The sequence below is a fragment of the Aethalodelphis obliquidens genome, unplaced genomic scaffold, assembly GCF_003676395.1.
Source record: "Aethalodelphis obliquidens isolate GAN/ISIS:26980383/991018 unplaced genomic scaffold, ASM367639v1 scaffold106, whole genome shotgun sequence".
NCBI classification, from domain to species: Eukaryota; Metazoa; Chordata; class Mammalia; order Artiodactyla; family Delphinidae; genus Aethalodelphis; species Aethalodelphis obliquidens.
This window is the reverse complement of record NW_020838050.1, coordinates 147,975-170,861: the sequence shown is the minus strand read 5'-3', so window position 1 is coordinate 170,861 and position 22,887 is coordinate 147,975. Positions and strand designations below refer to the sequence as shown.

At 35.4% G+C, this 22,887-nt stretch overlaps 1 protein-coding gene and 1 non-coding gene across 4 annotated transcripts in view; one reads left to right on the top strand and one right to left on the bottom strand.

The window, feature by feature from the left end:
* Nucleotides 1–22,887, top strand: part of BRWD3 (bromodomain and WD repeat domain containing 3) — a 126,330-nt gene that overhangs the window by 11,868 nt on the left and 91,575 nt on the right. For all 3 annotated transcript variants that reach the window (XM_027096698.1, XM_027096700.1, XM_027096697.1), the window contains exons 5-6: nt 883–1,033; nt 2,390–2,488. In XM_027096698.1, the coding sequence (XP_026952499.1) occupies nt 883–1,033; nt 2,390–2,488 (250 nt within the window). The remainder of the gene's footprint in view (nt 1–882; nt 1,034–2,389; nt 2,489–22,887) is intronic.
* On the bottom strand, nt 11,933–12,039 carry LOC113614851 (U6 spliceosomal RNA). The gene has a single exon (XR_003430745.1). It is a non-coding gene; the product is annotated as a U6 spliceosomal RNA (small nuclear RNA).

Genomic DNA, 22,887 nt, shown 5'->3' with positions numbered 1-22,887 from the left:
GTAAGTAGATTTTAGGGCCTTTTGTCAAGATGAGAATGTAGATGTTCTTTTTATCTAAGGATTTTTAATGTTCTAGTTTACTCTTTACTGTTTTAATAATTAGGTATTTATGAAACACATCAGTAACTTTAACATTAGCTTAGATAAAAAATGAAAACCAGTTTTGTTGTTTTATTGTCTCATTCCTATCTACATTAGTTAATCATCTTCAGAAATTTACTTGTGTTTTAAAGATGAGTTAATGTTAAAATAAATAAATAAAGCACTTGGAGAAAAAAATGAGTTAATATTGCAATGAATTTTGAGTACATAGCTTGTTTAGAACATGGTATTTAAAATAATCATTAATTTGATACTCTTTTGAAAACCAATTAACTTTTTTAGGAGAAAGAGTTCTGCTTTAATTAAGCAAATGTGTCCTGTTAATCCTAAAGGGACTTAAGTGAGAGTTTGGTGCAAGTATTACCTTTTGTTTGCATTCTTATCATTTATATAGAATCTAGGTTCTCTGATTCTTGATCACTGCTGATCAAGTACTAGTAGAGTTTACCCATCATCTTTGTACTTTGATTTTTAGGCATGATCCTTTTTGCTGTTTTGTAATGCTTATTGCATTAGATTAACAGCTAAGCAAATGATTTAATCAAGGCACGAAAAAGTAAGTTAAACTGCCATGTCATTTATGTGTTATCACTTGTTTAAATGATGCTTAATTTTTGTAGCTGTTTCTTAAATTTGGTTGAAGTATTAAATATTTAAAATGTTATTTTCCTTGTGTGTTTTAAAATTGTACTTTTTTCCATGATGGAACAGTTTGGTAATGGACTAGATTAATGTTTTTAAACCAAATTTGTTTTCCTGTATTTTACTTATGCTTTTTAGGTGGCAGCCAATGCACACATTCCTCCAGACTACCTCCTTAAAATTTGTGAGCGGATTGGTCCCTTACTAGATAAGGAGATCCCTCAGAGTGTTCCTGGGGTACAGACATTACTAGGTGTTGGTCGGCAGTCTCTGTTACGGGATGCCAAAGGTAAGATTTTTACAGTTTTTAGAGGAAGGAGTCGAGAGTAGTGTGTTTTTATGTTAATTAAATGTTCCCATGCTTTTCTAAATACTAATTTTCTTTTAGTTTTTCTTATCTTGCCAATCTTGTTTTTATTTTCCTAGTGTACAAGTAAATTTTTAGAGGCCTAAATGGAGCCCTTTTCTGTAAAACAGTGAATACTATAGAGGTAAAGACTATAAAATCTCTTTGTAATCCTGTGGAATAGAAATCTCAAAAGATCGCTGCTCTGATTAGTACAGTATAAATACATAAAATATTCTTTCATTACATTTTGATGTTCTTAATCTTTGAGTCTTGATATCATCCTAATCACATTGGGTATTTCATAACAGGTAAATGAAAATTATGATATATAACTATGTTTATAATTAAAAATATTAAAAAAAAATCAATCCATCAGCGTTCAGTAACAGTTTCTCTACTCCACTATTTTTCAGTCTTTTACAGATTTCTCCCAAAGTTTTACACGGAACCCCCATATGTAAATTATATAGATAGAATTTTCTGAATGTAAAAATGTGAAATTAGGCATTTAGGATGCCTTAGTGAATTAAATACTTCAGATCTAGCAACCAATTTATTTCTATGTTTTGTTTTTTTAGCATAATGTTTTAAAAATCCTAATTTACAAATATAAATAGTTACATAAATGATGTCAGTTTTTAAATATCTTAATTTAATGAAATTCTTTAATTCAGTTAATTTGAAACCTTTCAAGAGAGTAGTAGAATATTTTTGTTTCAAAGTTGAATTATTAGGAATATTTTGTATTTGCTTGAATTTTTTGACATAAACATTAAAGATAAAAAACACAACTATTTTTACTCAATTATCATCTGATATGCAGTGTTACCTGTTATGGCACAGCTGGCAGGCGCTCCATAACATTAGCATACACGAAGTATAAATGTTTCTGAATTTTACCTGGCATACTTGTGCTGTATTCATTTCCTTGCTTATACAGTTTTATATGAGCAGATGTGTATAAGCCTAAAGATCAAGAAGGGGACCAATGTAAACTTAAAACCTTATTAATCCATGACATATTTACATAAGATTCAAATATATGTATAATAAAAGCTTTGGTTCTATATCAGCATGGAAATAAAATATCCTGATGATAATATTAAGGCATTGGTGTTCACCTATCATAATATAGATTATAACACTTTTAAACATATGCATGTTATTTCTTATTGTGGTTTTAATAGTTAAAAATGTATTTCAATAAATAAAATTGAAAACAGATATTTGCCTCTAGGGTACAGTTAAAAAAAAACTGTTCTATGCCTTGACTAACTTTTGAATCTTTCTGTATAGACTGTAAGAGTACGCTATGGAATGGCTCTGCTTTTGCAGCTCTACATAGAGGCAGACCTCCAGAACTACCTGTAAATTATGTGAAACCTCCAAATGTGGGTGAGTAATGTCCATGTGAGTTATAAACATATTCTTAATTTGTTCCTTCCTGAACTCATTATACAGCCAAAAATACGTACCAGAATTAAATTTGAAGTATAAACAAACTGCTTACATTCTTGAAGAGTTTCATGGTTGGTCCAGATTTTTTAAAGCTTTTTTTTTTTTTTTTTGCGGTACGGGGGCCTCTCACTGTTGTGGCCTCTTCCGTTGCAGAGCCTGTGCTCCGGACGCACAGGCTCAGCGGCCATGGCTCATGGGCCCAGCAGCTCCACGGCATGTGGGATCTTCCCGGACTGGGGCACGAACCCGTGTCCCCTGCATCGGCAGGCGGACTCTCAACCACTGTGCCACCAGGGAAGCCCTAAAGCATTTTTATGTAAAGCAAATATAATCATGGTTTTGTAAAAGGTAACCTTTTTTTAAAATTCATTTTCTTTCTTTCTCTTCCCCTGGCCTCTCCTCCTCCCCTTCCCCTCCTCCCCCTCCCCCTCCCTTCCTCCTCCCCTCCTCCTCCTCTCCCTTCCCCTTCCCCTCCCTCTCCTCCACTCTTCTCCTCTCCTGTCTTCCCTCCCTTTCTTTTTTTCCTTCCTTCCTTCCTTTCTTTCTTTCTATTTTTCTCTCTTTCTTCCTTCCTTCCTTTCTTCCTTTCTTTATTCCTTTCTTCCTTTCTCTCCTTCTCTCCTTCTCTCTCTCTTTCTCTCCTTCTCTCTTTCTCTCTCTCTCTTTCTTTCTCCCTTTCTCCCTTTCTCCCTCTCTCTCTTTCTCTTTCTTTCCTTCCTTCCTTCCTTCCTTCCTTCCTTTCTTTCTTTCTTTCTTTCTTTCTTTCTTTCTTTCTTTCTTTCTTTCTTTCTTTCTTTCTTTCCTCTTAGCAGAAGCATTTCCTTTTTTATATATTTCAGGTGTTTTTTACCATATGGATGTCTATTTACATATTTCTGTGCTGAGCTCAAAGATTTTACAGGAACTATGTAAAGATAGATTTCAGAAGGAAGCAAAAGTACATTCTGCTTATAGCTGCTTGCCAAACTTATAATGATGTAATAAATTTTATGTCTTTATTAAAAGGAAAAAATCACCCTTCCCACTTGTAGTTTACTGAAATTCACATGTCCCATTCATATTATTCCTGGGTCATCTCTGGCCAGACCATTATGAAGAAATGGTCTGGCCAGACCATTTCATTTCTAGTAGTGGTTCCTGAGGAGATCTAGCTAACAAATCCATTTATACTAAAGTTAATTCTTGCAAAGAATGTACAGAACCAAGCAGCAAGATGAGTAACTGCCACTCTTTTCCTATTTTCTCACTCTTCTGAAAAATTACATTATTTTATATAGTGCCTAGTGCCTAGAGAATATGCCTTAAATTCAAATTGAAAAATAAGATTACTTTTTTTAAGGAATACTATTTTATGTAATTAGCTTATAGAACTTATTTACCCAAAGAGGTTAAATAAATTTAGACTAGAAATAATTTTTAAAAATATTTAGATGAAGTCATTGATAAAGATTCATAAGTGTTATTAAGATAAATTGGATTCTTTGATATATATTGCTAACACTACTCTTCCATAGCCTGGATATTACTGGAAAAAGACTACTGGGTTGGGTCTAGTTGGACATGGTGTTTTTAACTTTTTAATTTTTTTTTCATTTTCAGGGGCAGTTTGTTTATCATCCAGAATTTTCTGGTGTTCACTTTTCCCTTAAGCTTTATTCATAATTAATTTATTGAATTGAATTGAGATAGCTTTTATTTTTCATGCATTTATTTATGTTCAAAAGGTATAATAGTCTTAGTTGTACTATCAACATTGTTTATATGCTTTATACTTCCTTCAGTGGTCACATGTGAAGCACTGAAGAGCAACCTGTAGAGTATTAGGTTTTCAATATTTCTTTATTCTTTCTTTCCTTCTCTTTCTCTTTTTTCTTTCTTTCTTTTTTTCTTTTTTGCGGTACGCAGGCCTCTCACTGTTGTGGCCTCTCCCGTTGTGGAGCATAGGCTCCGGACGTGCAGGCTCAGCAGCCATGGCTAACAGGCCTAGCTGCTCTGTGGCATGTGGGATCTTCCCGGACCGGGGCACGAACCCGTGTCCCCTGCATCGGCAGGCGGACTCTCAATCACTGCGCCACCAGGGAAGCCCTCTTTCTCTTTTTTAAAAATATTTATTTATTTGGCTGCGCCCGGTCTTAGTTGTGGCACATGAGATCTTCATTGCCGCTTGTGGGATCTTTAGTTGTGGCACGTGGGATCTAGTTCCCTGACTAGGGATCGAACCCAGGCCCCCTGCATTGGGAGCATGGAGTCTTGACCACTGGACCACCAGGGAAGTCCCTCTTTCCTTCTCTTTTAAAAAATTCTTTCTACTGTGCATATACATTCAAACTTCTGTTGGTTTTGTACAGTAAATGCTTTACATTCTGACAATCATTTTGTTATTCATAATGGTAATTGCTTAGGAATTTTAGTGTCCCTGTCACTGATGCTTTCAAATTCTTAAATCTGCCATGTTATTTGGGGATGAGCTATTGAAATAGAGATAACTCAATCATGATGTATTTTCATGTAGTATATACTAGTCAAGATACTTAAGTTCAACATATTTAAAATTCAGAACCTGATAAAAACTCAGAGGAGTTGACTACGAAAGTAAACAAGATAAGTAGAAAATTTGTTATTTGAGACAGTTTTCTCCTTGTGGGGTACAGCTTTCCATAGCTACTTTAAAATCAGTTTTATAGTTTCCCTGTATAAATAAAACTTAATCATGAAGGTAAGTCTTGAAGGTTTTATCACAGAATCTTAGCACTAGAAAGAACTTTTAGCAAAACTATTTCTTGATAAAAGGGTTCCTTGGTCAATTAAATGTGGGAAACACTGAGTTTAAAAAAATACAGAAAGAAATGAATGCACGTAGGACTGCTCAGATCCTTTCATATGCTGAAATGCATTGTGAATCATCTTAAGGGGAGCATTATCTAAGTAATTTGGCAGTGGAAATCCTTTTCCCAGAACACCTGTAACATTCTGAAAGTTTCCTGGGAGCAGATTTAGGAAACTGGGTTGCAAACCCCCGTTTAGAGCAGAAAAATCCAAAGCCCAGAGAAGTATGTGACTGGCATACGTTACACTGCTTGCCTTCCAGTCTATTTCTAAACCATTTAATGGGGAATTCCCTGGCGGTCCAGTGGTTAGGAGTCCACATTCTCACTGCCGAGAGCCCAGGTTCAGTCCCTGGTTGGGGAACTAAAATCCCACAAGCTGTGTGGGGCGGCCAAAGGAAAAAAAAAAACATTTCATGGTCAGATGTTACCAATACTTCCTTTTATAACAGATCTACACTTAGAACTCAAAAGATAAAGGATTAGCCACATCATTTTTTATTTTTTAAGTCATATATTATGGTGTATGTATGATTTACATAAAAAGGTTCTCCCCCCATTTCTTTTGGCCACGCCGCATGACTTGTGGGATCTTAGTTCCCCCAACAGGGATCGAACCTGTCCTGGCAGTGAAAGCCCTGAGTCGTAACCACTGGACCGCCAGGAAATTCCCAAGTTCTGCCTTTTTAAGTGTGCAGTTCAATGAGTTTTGACAAATGAATACATTTGTATAACCACCACCAACACAATAAAATATGGAACATTTTTATCACCCCTTAAATTTCTTTCATGCCTCATTGCAGTCAATGCCCTATTCCTCAATCCCTGGAAACCACTAATCTATCACTGTACTTTTGCCTTATTTAGAATGTCATCTAAATGAAATTATATAGTATGTAGCCTTTTGTGTCTGTTTGATTTCACTTAGACCTAATTCTTTTTTGATTCATGCATATCATTTCACCAAGTTGTATTCTGTTGTATAGGTACACTGGATTCTATATGTTCATTCATCTATTGATGGACATTTGGGTTGTTTCAGAGTTTGGCTATTATAAATAAAGGCCTATAAATATTCTTGTACAGGTTGTTGCATGAACATCTGTTTTCCTTTCTCTGGGTAAATAGCTAGGTAGTGGATTGTTGGATCATATGGTAAGTGCAGGTTTAACTTTAAGACACTATCAAATTATATCAAAAGTAGCTATCCCATTTTGTATTCCTACTAGCAATGTATAATTTTAGAATTAGTGTCTCAATTTCTATAAAAAGAAGCAACTGAGATTTTGTTTGGGATTACATTGAATCTGTAGATCAATTTGGGGAAAATTAATATCTTAACATTGAGCCTTTCATTCCAGGAACATAGTATAATTCTCCATTTATTTAGGTCTTTTTACATTTCTCACAGCAATGTTTTGTGAGATATTTCCCTAAGGGTTTCTGATGCTATTTTAAATTGTATATTTTGAAATTTCAGTTTCCAGTTGTTGTTAGTAAACACAGTTGTTGTTTTTTTTTTGTATATTGCTAATCCAAAATTCACTAACTAGATCTAATAGCCTTTTTTTCTTTTTTGAGATTCTTTGGGATTCTCTACATGGATGATCATGTTGTCCACAAATAAAGACAGGTTCACTTTATCCTTTGTAATCTTTTATGCCTTATAGTGCTTTTTTTTTTTTTTTTTTGCCTTGAACTGCTTGTACCTCAAGTACAATGGTGAATTGAAGTGGTAAGACTGGATGTTCTTGCCTTATTCCTGATCTTAGAGGGAAAGCAGGCAATCTTTCACCATTAAGTATGATTGTAGATGCTCTTTATCAGGTTGAGGATGTTCCTTTCTATTTCTACTTCCTTTTTTTAAAAAAAACTTATTTTATTTTTGGTTGCGTCGGGTCTTATTTGTGGCACACGGGATCTTTCATTGCATTGCATGGGCTCTCTCTAGTTGTGGTGCGTGGGCGCACGGGCTCCAAAGCATGTGGGCTCTGTAATTGTGGTGCGTGGGCTCAGTAGTTGCGGCACATGGGCTTAGTTGCCCTGCAGCATGTGGGATCTTAGTTCCCCGACCAGGGATCGAACCTGCATCCCCTGCATTGGAAGGTGGATTCTTAACCACTGGACCACCAGAGAAGTCCCTATTCCTACTTTCTGTAGAATTTTTATCGTAAAGAGATATGTCCCACATTTAAAATTTTATTCAGTATAGTTGGAATTGTACCAGTTATTTCTTGGCACTCACTTTAACTGGTATTTTATATAGTATAGTGCTACCCAGTAGAACTTTCAGTGATAATGGAAATGTTCTATCCTGTGATACCCAAAACAGTAGCCACTAGTCACATGTGGCTATTGTATCTGAGGTCTAAGTTTTTAATTTTATGGAACTTTAAGTAATTTGACATTCAGTAACCGCATATAGCCAATGGACAGTGCAGATCTAGACCAGTGTGGGAATCCGTAAGCAGCCCTCTGGATAGGTGCATAATTTGGTAATAATATATTGCCTAATGATTCACTTTATGTACTTAACCTGGAATATTTCCAATTTTTGTACTTAGAAACTGCCTTTAGCATTTCCTATTATGATTTTAGTAACTCACTTTAAAGATCATATTGTGCCACTTCTTTCCAATTAAAGTTTTACAATTGTCTTTGGCCAAAACCAATAAAATTCTGACCTTCTGTACTCTCTACTATATTGGATTATTTATTCAAATGTTCCCATCTTTTGTGCAGTTAATCAACAATGTTATTTAGTAATTTAATGAAGTGGAGGAGAGGGAGCATGGGAATGGAACTTGGGAGTTAATTCCCAGATTACATTCTCCAGATTAACAGCTGTAATACTTTAAATATATGTGTACTTAAATTTACCAGGAAAAATAAATAAATAAATTTACCAGGAATGAATTTCCAAATTCCTATAGGGCAAGACCAACAATGCCTATATTTACATTATTACAGGTCTAAGCTCCAGTCATGCCACCTCATTAGCTGTATGCTTGACTAATCAAGTTGGTTTTGCATTGTGTCAAATTAAATCAGAGGAAAAAAATTGAACTAAATTCAAAACAGTACTTTTCATATTAAGTCCCTGTCTTATTCTTTTTTTAACTTTTTAAAATTGAAGTATAGTTAATTTTCAATGTTGTGTTAGTTTCAGGTGTACAGCACAGTGATTCAGTAACATATATGTATATCTATCAATTCTTTTTCAGATTCTTTTCCATTATAGTTTATTACAAGATACTGAATATAGTTCCCTGTGCTATACAGTAGGTCTTTGTTGTTTTTCTGTTTTATAAATAGTAGTGTGTATGTGTTAATCCCAAACTCCTGATTTTTCTTCCCTCCCCCACCACCATTCCCTTTGGTAACCATAAGTTTTCTATGCCTGTGAGTCTTTTTCTTTCAAAACAGTATTAATACCTAATGCCACTGAAAGAAATCCTGGGGCATATGTAATTAATATTTGTAGTATTGTTTGAGATCTTGCACTATAATCACTATGTATTGTTATTTCTTCATCCCTTTAAAAATTAGTAGTTGTTTTGGAAACTTTGTAGTGGTCATATTAAAACTTGAAAATATAATTTCATACAAGTACAGCTCTGCTTTGAGAGTTTGTCAGTACAGAAATAATTTTGAAAATCTGTTTCATGTCTGTTTGAAATGAATATTTGGAAGAACTAGTATTATAGTTATTACCCATCATGGTAAGAGTTTCAGAAATTGTCCTAATTATCACATTCTAAACAATTTTCATAAAATTATCCATAGAAATGGCAGTAAGATGCCTTGTTCATTTTAGTTTGAGACTTAACATTATACCCAAGGAACAAATGTACATGCTTGTATTTCTAAACTGAGTCAAGGGCATGATGCTGTAAGACTCTAAACCTTTTTTTACCTCTTTTATCTTTAGTACAATTGACATATAGCAATGTCCTGTAATTTATGTAGTAGGCCTGTAATTTACAACTTATACAACTCAGGAGGCTTGTATTAACTCTGTAGCCAAATTCATATTTATCTGTTGCCGTAAGCTTCCATTTAACATTGATTGGCTCTTGACTTATTGGCCATTGTATGGTTATATGTCAACTTAAAGCCAGAATTCACTTGGAGGTGGGAAATCTACCTCTTGTTAATATGTAAATGTAAATTGAAAGAAAGTACTCTAAGGTAAACTTTATTTGGTTGAGGTTGGCTGGGTTTCTGCCAGGAATATTTGTCATTCTCCCTCTGATTTTATGTAGTTCTCGTCTCTTGCCCGTGCATCACACTTTGGCCAAGCCTTGCTTTTTGTTGCCTGCTTCCCTCCACTTCACCTTCCTCCTTTTTGTACTTGATAATTATGCATGAAGCAAGTTGCTTCTAAAGTTATTACTTTCTTGTATCTGGAGAGGAGCAAGGGATTCTTGTCACACCTGCAAGTAATTAGAACTGGAATATAAACTCAGAGTCTTTTGTAAGTGCTACATTGTGAGTGCTCACTAAATATTAAATGAATGGAAGTGCTATGATTGCTGCCACATGGAAACAGAAGCATCCCTTTTAAAGGCATTTTTATGGTTTTATATAGCTTATATGAGTTTTTAGCCCCTTGTATCCATTTCTGGAATCAATATTATATTAATATTAGGATAATAATTTTAGTTCCTTTATTTGAAAGAAAGTAGATTTTGTTGTGTCTTAGTATGATCATGTAAAATATAATGAAAAAATAATTTCTGTTTAATCCTATTAAGAACACTTTTTTCCTTTCCTCATTATTCTTTGTCATTTCTTTAGCTTTTTCTTTCAACATACACCAGAGTATTCTAAAAGGATCTTTTAGTATTTGTTCTATACATTTTACCCAGTACCTTATAGAAATAGAACTTTATAGTTCACAAAGGGAAGCTGTAAAACAGTTTAGATTTGTTTATTTGGAGGAAAAGGCAGTCTAAAATTAAAATGTCTGTGTATGATAACCAAATCAAATTAAATGGTTTAGAAGAAGATAGTAAAATAAAGATTTAGGATATTTATTCCCAAATTATATTAAGTGAACTTTGCAGAAAGCCTGAATGGAATTAGAAATATTGTTTCTTTGCCATATCTTATATGATATTATCCTAGCAATAAGACATTCAATGACCATGAATACCAATAGCCTGTAGGACTTACTAGGTTTACTTAAATTGTACTGTGGATGGGTGTTAAGGGGTGGGAATGGCATCAGCCTTAAAGACTGTGAAGCTGTTACTCTGTGTGGTTAAGGTTTCAGAGATATAATTTGATTCATAGTAGCATCAAATCCATGAAAGAAATAATTCTGTTGTGCTTCTACTACAGTTTTCAGGTTTTATTAAAATTCATTTTTGCCCTTTATTCTGGCTTCTTTTAAGACTTTATATTAGTTTGTTGTTAGAGCTATTTTGGGAAATCCCAAACCAAGTTTCACACAGAAAACACTAGTCATTTTAAATCTGGAATTAACACTGAATTTCATGAGTCAATTTCCAATATTCTTGGCAGAGTATTTTCTTGGTCTGTTATTGTCCTCTCTACCTATAGGAGTTGATTGATATGTTCAACTGCATTTTAACCAATCATAAGGTCGTATATATGCTATTATTTTATTTTTTAATAAAAATTAAAAAATAAAACTACAAATGTTAATCAATTGACTTTTTTGTAAAAGAGAAAAGACTAATCCAAGAATATTTTAGCCCTCTTTAAATACAGCTTGTTTCCTGAAAAACTGTTTTTGAAGATGATGTTGATAGTGATGGGTGTGGTGTAAGAAGTCTGATCTGTGAACAATAATCCTTTCTGCCTTGTGTGTATAAAGCCTTAAGTCTTTTATTTGGTTAGCAATTATCGGTTGAGCCTGGTACTGTTTTGATTGTCTTAAGCTTTTGCTGAAATCACCCCTCTCCCTCCTTCATCCTCTACCCTACCCCCACATTCTTGAGGTTTGTCTTTGAGGTAGGTATATAACTACTATTTCTTAGAAGGTCACAACTTTGCTTTATTGTTATGAAGTTGTTTTAGTGGATTTTAAAACATTTCTTGATGCTATAGGCATCATATTAGAACATGCTTTTGGTAATAATGTCCTTTGTCCTTCATTCCTCTCATAGGGCTGGCCTAGCAAAGGGGTTGAGATTATTCTTTAAAATAGCTAGACCTGCTATTTCCAAAGCATTACTGGTAAAGAGGCACCTTTAAACTCTCTGGGTTGTTTATGGCTTCTATGGAAGTTAGCTTGACCTATTTTTTAAACAATTAATTCAGTTTATCTTTCAATGCCAGTTGCAGAAGAATTGGAAATATTCTACTTTTTATATAATCTGTATTAAAGTTTAAAAATTAGCAAATTACACAAGGATTTCATGAACACTTTGCATAGCATGTTATTAGATTGTAGGTGACAGATAAAATTGCTCAAGAGTTATGTGACTCATTTGTGTTAAAAATCGAATAATATCACCCATTTGCACACATCTGGTTTTTATCTGGAGCTTGATGCCAAGTTGATGATATACTCTTTTTTTTTTTTTTAAATATGGAACGCTTCACGAATTTGTGTGTCATCCTTGTGCAGGGGCCATGCTAATCTTCTCTGTATCCTTCCAATTTTAGTATATGTGCTGCTGAAGCAAGCACGATGATATACTCTTTTTCCCAGCAGATATGGTAGTTTCCTGGCTTTGGCAGGCAAAGATATGGTAGATGTCATTATCTCTTAGCATCATTGATCAGGTATTTCCTGTGATATAAGCCATAGAATTCAGTGAGTTATTCATCCTTATCGGCAGTGAAATTTTCTTGTGGTTAGTGATTTTCTGGTTTAGGTTCAAGTGTTTTTAATTAATTAATTTATTTATTTATTTTTGGCTGTGTTGGCTGTTCATTGCCGAGCATGGGCTTTCTCTAGTTGTGGCAAGCAGGGGCTACTCTTTGTTGCGGTACACGGGCTTCTCATTTCAGTGGCTTCTCTTGTAGTGGAGCACGGGGTCTAGGCGCGTGGGCTTCAGTAGTTGTGGTTCACGGGCTTAGTTGCTCCAGAGCATGTGGGATTTTCCTGGACCAGGGCTCAAACCCGTGTCCCCTGCATTGGCAGGCTGACTCTTAACCACTGCACCACCAGGGAAGTCCAGTTCAAGTGTGTTTTTTTTTTTGTTTTTGTTTGTTTTGTAGCGAGGAGGGCTTTTATCAGTACTAAACTGCTGAATGTGTAGGGTAATTCAAAATAACTTACCTTGTGCAAGTCTCATCAAACAAAGACCACCAGGAACAAGCCTGTAGTTTGAAAAAATCAAATTTATTTACTCTTAGTGAGGGAGTGTACTGCTGAGGCACCGTGGAAGGCCTCTGGGCAAGAGGGAGGAGGGAAGTGTCTTTAGTAAATTTTGGCTTACCACTGAAGAATTTTGAGGAGTGTCTGAAGGAAGCCAGGATTAGTTCTGGATTGGTGGCTGATTCTGAGGTAAATTGAGAGAAGTGGGTATTAACTACGGGTTGGGTGTGGTCATGAAGCTGGGCGGTTTAGGACTTGGGTATCTCGCTCCAGTAATAAATGAAAATACCAAAGTGAGGATGGGGGCATCATTGGTAAGAAAGCTGTAATCACCCAAAGAAGGGGTCGCTATGATATTTTACAATTGCTGCATGACCTTGGGAAAAACAGTGTTTCCTGTTAACTTTTCAGCTGGCTTTATCTGTGTCTGTCCTCCCAGCCTGATTAATTGCAGGGCTGCTTTTTTCTTTTTCAGTCCTAACTGACATTTACTCTTTCAGTCCCAGATAGGTTTTGATTCTTTCAACATGTGTTCTTATAAATCTTTTAAAAACACATGGTCAAGCTACAACAATTTGTTATTGTCTTTAAGGGCTTTTCTGGATATTCTTAGTCCATTGAATTGAAAATCTTTTGGTCTACAGACATTTTCTAACACCAGTTCAAAATTCCATGCCAGTGTACAATAATTTTAAAACAAACAGATTTTTCTCCACTGTAAATAATGAGTGGAGTAGAAGAGTGGTCTAACAACTCTGATGTGGCCATCTCAAACCAACACTTCGGTTCTTGGTGAACTTTCCAGTAAAACCCAATTTAGTAGATACCAGAGTCCCTGCCGATTTTGTTCACTGTCTTTTGCAGGTAGAGGGAAGATTGAGGAATATAATGTAGAATTTTTGATGTTATAGTTATTTCCTATTTCAGGCTCATTATATATTTTCTACAATGTCATTAAATAGACAGCACTTAAAAGTAAGAAGACTGTTGAACTAGAATCAAGAGACCTGGATTGAACCAAGGGTCTGCTATGTATTGATGTTAGGCAAGACAGTTTCTTTGGGCTTTAATTTCCTCATTTACAAATTGAAGAAAATGCTTGCCTTCAGATCTCACAGGATTACTGTGAACTCAAATGAGATGTCTTTGGAATTACTTTATAAGCTTTAAAATGTTATGCAAATGTAACTTGTAATTATGATATTGGATCACACGCTGATAATAATGTTGATAGTGATAATAATGACTCATAGGTTAAACATCTGGTATTTGAGTTATCATCACAAAAAGATTATCTAGCTCACATGCAACTGTAGTGGGGTGCTTTTTTAGTATCTAAACTTAAGTTTCAGGACCTGTTCTTTGTCTCCAAATCCAGTGCCCTTTCCACAAAAGTCTCAGCAAAGTAAGTAATATATATTTCCTAGTTGCCATAATAGAACCCCTTGTAAGAGCCTAGAGTTTGTGGTGGGAGATGAAACTGGAAAGGGAGGTTGGGGCCCAATTATTCGGAACTGTCCGTGCCAGGAGTCAGCAAAATTTTTGGATAAAGGGCCAGATAGTCAATTTTTTTTTGGCCTTCTGGATCATTTGGTCTCCGTTGCAATTACTCAACTCTGTGGTAGTGTAAAAACAGCTCTAGATAATATGTAAATGAATGAGCATGGTTGTTTTCTAATAAAATTGTATTTGTAAAAATAGGTGGTAAGCTGAATTTGGCCTATGGACCCAAGTTTGCCAACCTCTGTTCTACACTAATGAATTTAGATTTTATACTACAGGTACTGAAGAACCATTGGGTACTTTTGAATGGGAAAAGTATATGATTGGATTTTTATTTTGAAAAGACAGCTCAGGTGGCAGAATATAGGATAAATTGGAGAGGAGAGAGAATGGAGGAGGCAGGCAGGGAAATCAGAGGGAAGGCTCTTACTGTAGGTATAGACAGGAGATGATGAGTGTGGGGGTAGTAGCAACAGAAATGGACATAACTGGATTGATTCAAGCAAAATTTTGGAGGTGAGATGAATAATACAGTTTGGTTGGATGTGGGGTATAAAAGAGGAAGAGTAAAACTATTAGTAACAAAATTGAGGAGAGGGAGAATATAGAAAACTTGTGATGGAAGGATAATGAATGTGATCTGGGAACTCTCCATCTGTGGTACATCTAGGTAGAGGGGAAGGATGTCCATTAGGTAGTTGAAAATGTGGTCCAGGAGCTCAGGTGAAAGATGTAAGTTAGAGATAAAGATTTGGCAGTAATTAGTATATGGGTAGGTAAGATTGCAGGGACAGCATGAAAACAGAGAAGAAATCCCAGGATAGAATTTGAGTGAACTGTTAGCATTTCATCAAGGGTGAGTCAGGGTAGAAAAACAATATAAGAAACTAAGAAGGCAAGGTTTAGAGAGGCAGTAATGATATCTTGAAATGAGAATCAGAAATGATATCTTGTAAGTCATAAGAAGAAAGTTGCAGATTTGATCAATATTCCCTATCAAACTTACTATGGAATTTATATTCTCAATGGTTTTGGAAGGTTGAATACTAGAAATAATTTTTATTCAATTCAGCAAATACTTGAACAGCAAATATATGCAAAACCTTTTCTAATGTTCAGGGCAGTCCTTGCTGTCAAGAATTTTACTCTTTGGGGAGGTTTAGACAGATGCTGGACTATGATTATAGTACAAGGCATTGTCTCAGTCCTTTTGGACTGATATAACAAAATAGTATAGACGAGGTGGCTTATGAACAAGATTTATTTCTCACTGTTCTGGAGTTTGAGAAGTCGAAGATTAGGTACCAGCAGATTTGGTGTCAGGTTCGAATTGGCTTTCTGGTTCATAGATACCTCACATGGAGGAAGGGGCAAGGGAACTTTCTCAGGCCTCTTATATAAGGTCACTAATTTACTTCCCCAAAGGTACCACATCCTAATACCATCACATTGGATATTAGGTTTTCAATATATGAATTTGGGGGAGGAAGCACAAATGTTCTGTCTAAAGCAGACATAGACTAAGTGATTTAAGGGAAATACAGTAATGGGCATTAAGGAGGGAAGGAGAGGTGAAACTGATTAAGAGAAACACGGAAAGATTTTAAGGAATAAGTGACCTTTGAGATGAACTTTGAAGGATTAATTATAACTTGAAGGGTGGAACATTACAGATGAGAGGATATCTGCATAGGACAGAAAAGAAGGCTTCTATGATGTTAAGTGGAAAATTTATGCTCTGGAGGAGTATGAATTATGGTTGGATATTTTGGGAAAGGTGGGACCAGATTAATTAAGCAAATAGTTGAGGGTCTTTTGCTTCCAAGGTACTAGAAGTACATTAATCAGTACATGATTAATCTATCATGTACTGACTGAACTAGGTCAGTACATGATACATTAATCTCTATCCTTAAAGTGCTTGTAATCTTAGATCAGAGATATGCACAGATAACTAATACAAGGACCACGATAAGAAGTGAAACAGGAGGGTTTAGTTTTGGCTGAAGTGATTGAGAAAGATTTCATGAAAAAGAATGGTTTTAGGCTATGCCTCCAAGGATAAGAAGGATATTGACAAGATGAAATGGCAGAGGTTAGGCATAAGGCTAAAGGAATAGCATAAGCAAAGGTGCTGGGTTGGTAAACTGGGAGAAGTTTAGGTTTGAAGTTTAGGTGGGAGTTCATTATTTTTTATCAATGGATATCTAGTTGCTCCAGCACCATTCGTTTAAAATGATATCCTTCCTCCGTTGAATTTGATTTGTACTTTTTTCAAACATCAGTTACTATTTGTGTGGATCTGCTTGGTCCTCTATTCTGTTCTATTGATATATGTGTTTATCTCTTTACCAGGACCGCATTGTTTTGATTATTGTAGTTACATAGTAAGGCTTAACGTTGGAAAGAGTAGTCCCTCTCACTTTATTATTTGTCGAGATTGTTTTCAACATTCTAGGGCCAGTGCCATTCCATATAAATTTTAGGACAGGGTTATTAATGTCTGTAAAAGCCTTTTGAAAGGAATTGCATTAAGCCTATAAATCAATTTGGGAGAATTGACGTGTTTACTATGTCGAGACTTCAATCCATGGACATGGTATGTCTCTATTTATTGAGGTCTCCTTTGATTTCTTTCATCAGCATTTTATAATTACAGCATACAGATATTGTACATGTTTTGTTAAGTATATATCCAAGTATTTAATTTTTGGAGTGATTGTAAATGTGTGTGGTTTTTTTACACTTTATTTTTTATCGAGGTATAGTCGATTTACAATATTACGTAAGTTTCAGGTGTAGAACATAGTGATTCACAACGTTTAAAGATTATGCTCCATCTGTGGTTATTATAAAATAGAGGCTATATTCCCTGTGCTGCACAATATATATATATATATATTTTTTTTTTTTTTTTTTTTTTTTTTGCTGTACGCGGGCCTCTCACTGTTATGGCCTCTCCTGTTGCGGAGCACAGGCTCTGGACGCGCAGGCTCAGCAGCCATGGCTCACGGGCCCAGCCGCTCCACGTCATGTGGGATCTTACCGGACCGGGGCACGAACCCGTGTCCCCTGCATCGGCAGGCGGACTCTCAACCACTGCGCCACCAGGGAAACCCTGCACAATATATTCTTGTAGCTTATTTATTTTATACCAAGTAGTTTGTACCTCTTAACCCCCTACCCCTATTGATGATATTGTGTTTTTAATTTTGGTTTCTGCATATTCAGTATTAGTGTATAGAAATGCATTTGATTTATGTGTGTTGATCTTATTTCCTGTGACCTTGCTCAGCCCACCTATTATTTCTAGGAGTTTTCAATCTCTTTTAAAACATATTCTATCTTGCTTTTTTATACTATAGTTTTGGGATTATATGATTTGGCAGATGTAATTATGATATGGGTTGGTTTGGGCTAGAAGGTTTGGGACACAGTTTACCTATTGGTGCAAATGATAATTTTTAAAATTTTTTCTCTCATTTTCAGAAAAACTGTTATACAATATTGGTTAAGAGATCAGCCTCTGAAGTCATATTGCCTAGATTTGAATCCTGGCTCTGTCACTTACTAGCTTGGGATCTTGGAGAAATTATTTAACCCCTTTATGCCTCAGTTTCCATGTCTTTAAAAAGGGGATGTTAATAGTACTCACTTTGTAGGGTTAACTAAGTTAAACATATAAAGTGCTTAGCGTAGTGCCTGGCACATAAAAAGTATTAAATATTAAGTTTTATTATATAACAAGGGATTTTTTTAGTCTACTCTGGTTGGCAATGTATGGATAATATAATATTTTTGTATGTATTTTATTATTTTCTTTAGCATAGAGATTACTATCATTAGAGTAACCGATCTAATACCAAATGTTTCCCTCTTCCCTCCACCCTACCCATTTTGGAATGTGAGAACATTGAAATTCTAGAGAGGAAAGGAAAGGGAAGAAGAATAGGAACTAAGCTTCACAGAAAGTAAACCTTACTGTGTTAGATGTTCTACAAAATTCATGTCACTTAGGTGGTATTATGCCTGTTTTATAGATTTTATAGATAAGGAAGAAGCTAGGCCTCTTGTTCTTTTCTCAATACTATGTTGTCTTTTTACTCCATTATTCTGCCAAAATAGGGGGAATTGGTAGAACCCACTCTGCCAACACCTGTTGAGCTACTTGCCTGGCTCTTTGATTTTCCCACAGGATTACTATTGTATATATCCTTTGCCCTGCTCTCCTTGTCTGTCAAACACATGTCCTCATTTATATTGAATAGTGACTTGGTACCCAGAAAAACAAGGGGTGAGTTCACTGCTTTGACCCATCAGTATCCTTTATTTGGTGGGGGGTAAACATTGCTGATATGTTTAAGCATAAAGCACTAACTGACAGGTAGCTGTGGTATAAGAAAAAAGAACATTGGACATAAGTTCAAGCACCCTCCTTCTCTGTTAATTATCACCTGTATGACTTTGGAAAATTTGCTTCACCAACCTGGATCATAGTTTATTTATATGTAAAATGAGTTATTAGAGTAAAAATTAATCTTTAAAGTCCCTTCAAGCTCTAGCACAATTCTATAACATACACTAGTTCAAAGAGAGAAAGGTAAATCATGGTTGTGTGTAGATTACTTTCTAGGGCCTCAGAAATGCTGATTAGCCTCTCAGAATCTTCACTAGTGTTGGCTTGCATTTTTCCTTTCTATTTATTTATTTTTGACAAAAACATATTGTATACATTTAAGTTGTACAACTTGGTGTTTTGATATATGTCTACCATGTGAAATGATTACCACAATAAAAAATAAACCTGTTAGTTACCTATCATGTTACCATTTTTGTGTGTGTTATGAGAACACTTAAGATTTACTTTCTTACCAAATTTCAAGTATACAGTAGATTATTATTGACTGTAGTCACTAAGCTGTATATTAGATCTCCAGAATTTTTTTATCTTAAAACCGAATGTTTGTACTCCTTAAACAGTATCTCCTCCTCTGTCTCCCCCCTGCCTCTGGCAACTACCATTCTACTTATTGTTACTATGAATTCAACTTTTTAAAAAAGATTCTACATATGAGTGAAATCATGTAATATTTGTCCTTCTCCGTCTGGTTTATTTCACTTAGCATAATGTCCACCAGGTTCATCCATGTTGTCATAGACAGCAGGTTTGCATTTTCTGATTGCCAAAGGCAGCTGTTTTTCCTGTCTCCTGCATTTCCTGTGTCTAGAATTAAAGAGCACAAAGCTCAGTTACGTTTTAAATGTAAATCTCAATGAAAAATTTCATAAGACAGAAAATGATTACAAATATTAAATTTCTAATTGTACCTGTGGGCAAATGTCTCTTCCTGTGGTTGAATCAAATGCTTATTTGAGCCTATGCTTTTTACAAAAATGGGCATTTTTAATGCACATTTTTAAATTGAAATATATTTGTTACACATATAACATTGTGTAAATTTAAGGGTGTACAACATGTTGGTACATTTACATATTTTAGTATGATTGCCATTGTAATGATAGTTAGCACCTCTATCACGTCACATAATCATCATTTCATTTTAATGATTGGAATAATTAAGTTCTAATGTCAGCAAGTTTGATAATTATACAACAGTATTGTTGTCTATATTCACTATACTGTGTATTAGATCCAAAGGACTTATTTACTGTTTACTAAGTTTGTACCCTCAACCATCTGTCCTATTCCCCTACTCCCCAGCCTCTGATAACCACCATCTTACTGTCTTTATATAGTACTTGTCTTTCTCTGTCTGACTTATCGCACTTAACATAAAGTCTTCAAGGTCCATACATGTCAGAAATGGCAAGATGCCCTTCTTTATCATGGCTGAATAATATTCCATTGTATACCACAACTGCTTTATCCATTCGTCTGTTATGGGTACATAGGTTGTTTCCATCTCATGGCTATTGTGAATAATACCAGAATAAAAGTGAGAGTGAATCTCTTCAATATTTTGTTTTCATTTCCTCTGGGAATATAGTGAAAAGTGGAATTGCTGGGTAATATGGTAGTTTTTTTTTCTTTTCTTTTTTTTTTTGGCTGTGCCGTGTAGCATGTGGGATCTTAGTTCCCCAACCAGGGATTGAACCCATGACCCCTGCAGTGGAAGTGTGGCATCCTAACCACTGGACTGCCAGGGAATTCCCTGGTAGTTCTATTTTTAATTTATTGAGGAACCTCCGTATTGTTTTCCATAGGGGCTGAACCAACTTACATTCCCACCAACAGTTCCCTTTTCTCCTCATCCTTGCCAGTGTGTGTTATCTCTTGTCTTCTTGATGATAGCCATTCTAAAAGATGTGAGGTGATATCTCGTTGTGGCTTTGCTTTGCATTTCCCTGACAATTAGTGATGTTGAGTATCTTTTCATTTATCTGGTGGGCATTTGGATGTCTTCTTTGGAGAAATGTCTGTTTAGTTCCTCTGCCCACTTTTTAATCAGATTTTTTGTTATTGAGTTTTATGAGTTCTTTATATATGTTGGATATTAACCCCTTATCAGATACATGGTTTGCAAAAATTTTCTCACATTCTGTAGGTTGTCTTTTCATCATTTTAATTCTTTTGCTGAGCAGGAGCTTTTAAGTTTGATGTCCCACTTGTTGATTTTTGCTTTTGTTGTTTATGTTTCTGGTGTCATATGTGAATAATCATTGCCATGACCAGTGTCAAGGAGCTTCTTCCCTACATTTTCTTTTAGAAGTTTTATGGTATCAGATCTCTGGTACATTTTGAGTTAATTTTTGTGAGTGGTGTAAGACAAGGGTCCAATTTCATTTTTTTGCCTGTGTTTATCTAGTTTTCTCAGCACCATTTGTTGAAGAGACTATCCTTTCCCCATTGAGTGTTCTTGGTTCCCTTGACTCTGTTTTTGAATATTAGTTGACCATACATGTAAGGTTATTTCTGGACTCTCAATATGTTCCATTGGTCTGTGGGTCTGTGTTTATACCAATACCATACTGCTTTAATTACTATAGCTTTGTAGTATAGTTTGAAATCAGAAAGTGTGGTATATCTGGCTTTGTTCTTTCTCAGGATTGCTTTGGCTATTCTGGGTTTTTTTTGTGCTTCCATACAAATTTTAGGATTGCTTTTTCTATTTCTTTGAATTATGCCATTGGAATTGTTTTTTCTGAATTTTGAATTTTATTTTGAATTATGCCATTGGAATTTTCATAGGGATTGTGTTGAATCTACAGATAGATATGGGTGGCATGGACATTTTAACAATCTTTGCATCCATGAACATGGGATTTCTTTCCATTTGTTTATATCTTCAATTTCTTTCAACAAAGTCTTGTAGTTATTTATTTATTTATTTTTGTACAAATCTTTTACTTCCTTGGTTAAATTTACTCCTAGGTATTTTATTGTTTTTGATGCTATTGTGAATGGATAGTTTTGTTTTCAGATGTTTTATTATTAGTGTATAGAAATGCAACTCATATCTTTATGTTGATTTTATATCCTGCAACTTTACTCAATGTGTTGATTCCTTATAACATATTTTACTTGAGTCTTTGGGATTTTCTCTATATAAAATCATATCATCTGCTAATAACAACAATTATACTTCTTCCTTCTCGATTTGGATGTCTTGTAGTTTTTGGTCTTACCTAATTGCTCTATCTAGGACTTTTAGTACTAAACTGAATGAGAGTGGTGAGAGTGGGCATCCTTGTCTTGTTCCTGGTCTTAGAGGAAAAGCTTTCAATTTTTCACCATTGAATACAATGTTAGCTATGGGTTTGTTGCATATGGCCTTTATTATGTTGGTATGCTCTTTCTGTACCCAATATGTTGAAAGTTTTTATCATGAAAGGATGTTGTATTTTGTCAAATGTTTTTTTCTTCATCTATTGAAATGATTATGTGATTTCTATGCTTCATTCTTTTAATGTTATATATTATATTTATTGATTTGCGTATGTTGAACCATCCTTGCATCCTAGGGATAAATTCCACTTAGTCACTTTCTTTTTTTAATTAATTTGTTTTATTTTTGGCTGTGTTGGCTCTTTGTTGCTGCATGTGGGCTTTCCTTTCTTTAGTTGTGGGGAGCGGGGGCTGCTCTTTGTTGCCGTGCATGGGCTTCTCATTGCGGTGGCTTCTCTTGTTTTGGAGCACAGACCCTAGGCACTCAGGCTTCAGTAGTTGCGGCATGCAGGCTCAGTAGCTGTGGCTTGCGGGCTCTAGAGTGTAGGCTCAGTAGTTGTGGCGCACAGGCTTAGCTGCTCTGCAGCATGTGGGATCTTCCCGGACCAGGGCTCAAACCCGTGTCCCCTTTCTTGGCAGGTGGATTCTTAACCACTGCGCCACCAGGGAAGCCCTGGTCATTTTCTATGATTCTTTGAGTGTGTTCTTGAATTCCGCTTGCTAATATTTTGTTGAGAATTTTTTACATCTATGTTCATCAGGGATATTGATCTGTAGTTTTCTTTTCCTGTAGTGCTCTTATCTGCCTTTGGTATCAGAGTAATCCTGGCCTCATAGAATGAGTTTGGAAGTGTTCCCTCCTCTATAGTTTGAAAGAATTTGTTAAGGACTGGCATTAATTCTTGAAATTTTTGGTGGAATTTCCCTGTGAAACCACCTGTCCTGGGGTTTTCTGTGTTGGGAGGTGTTTGATTACTGATTTAGTCTCTTTACTTGTTATTGATCTGTTCAGATTTTCTATTTA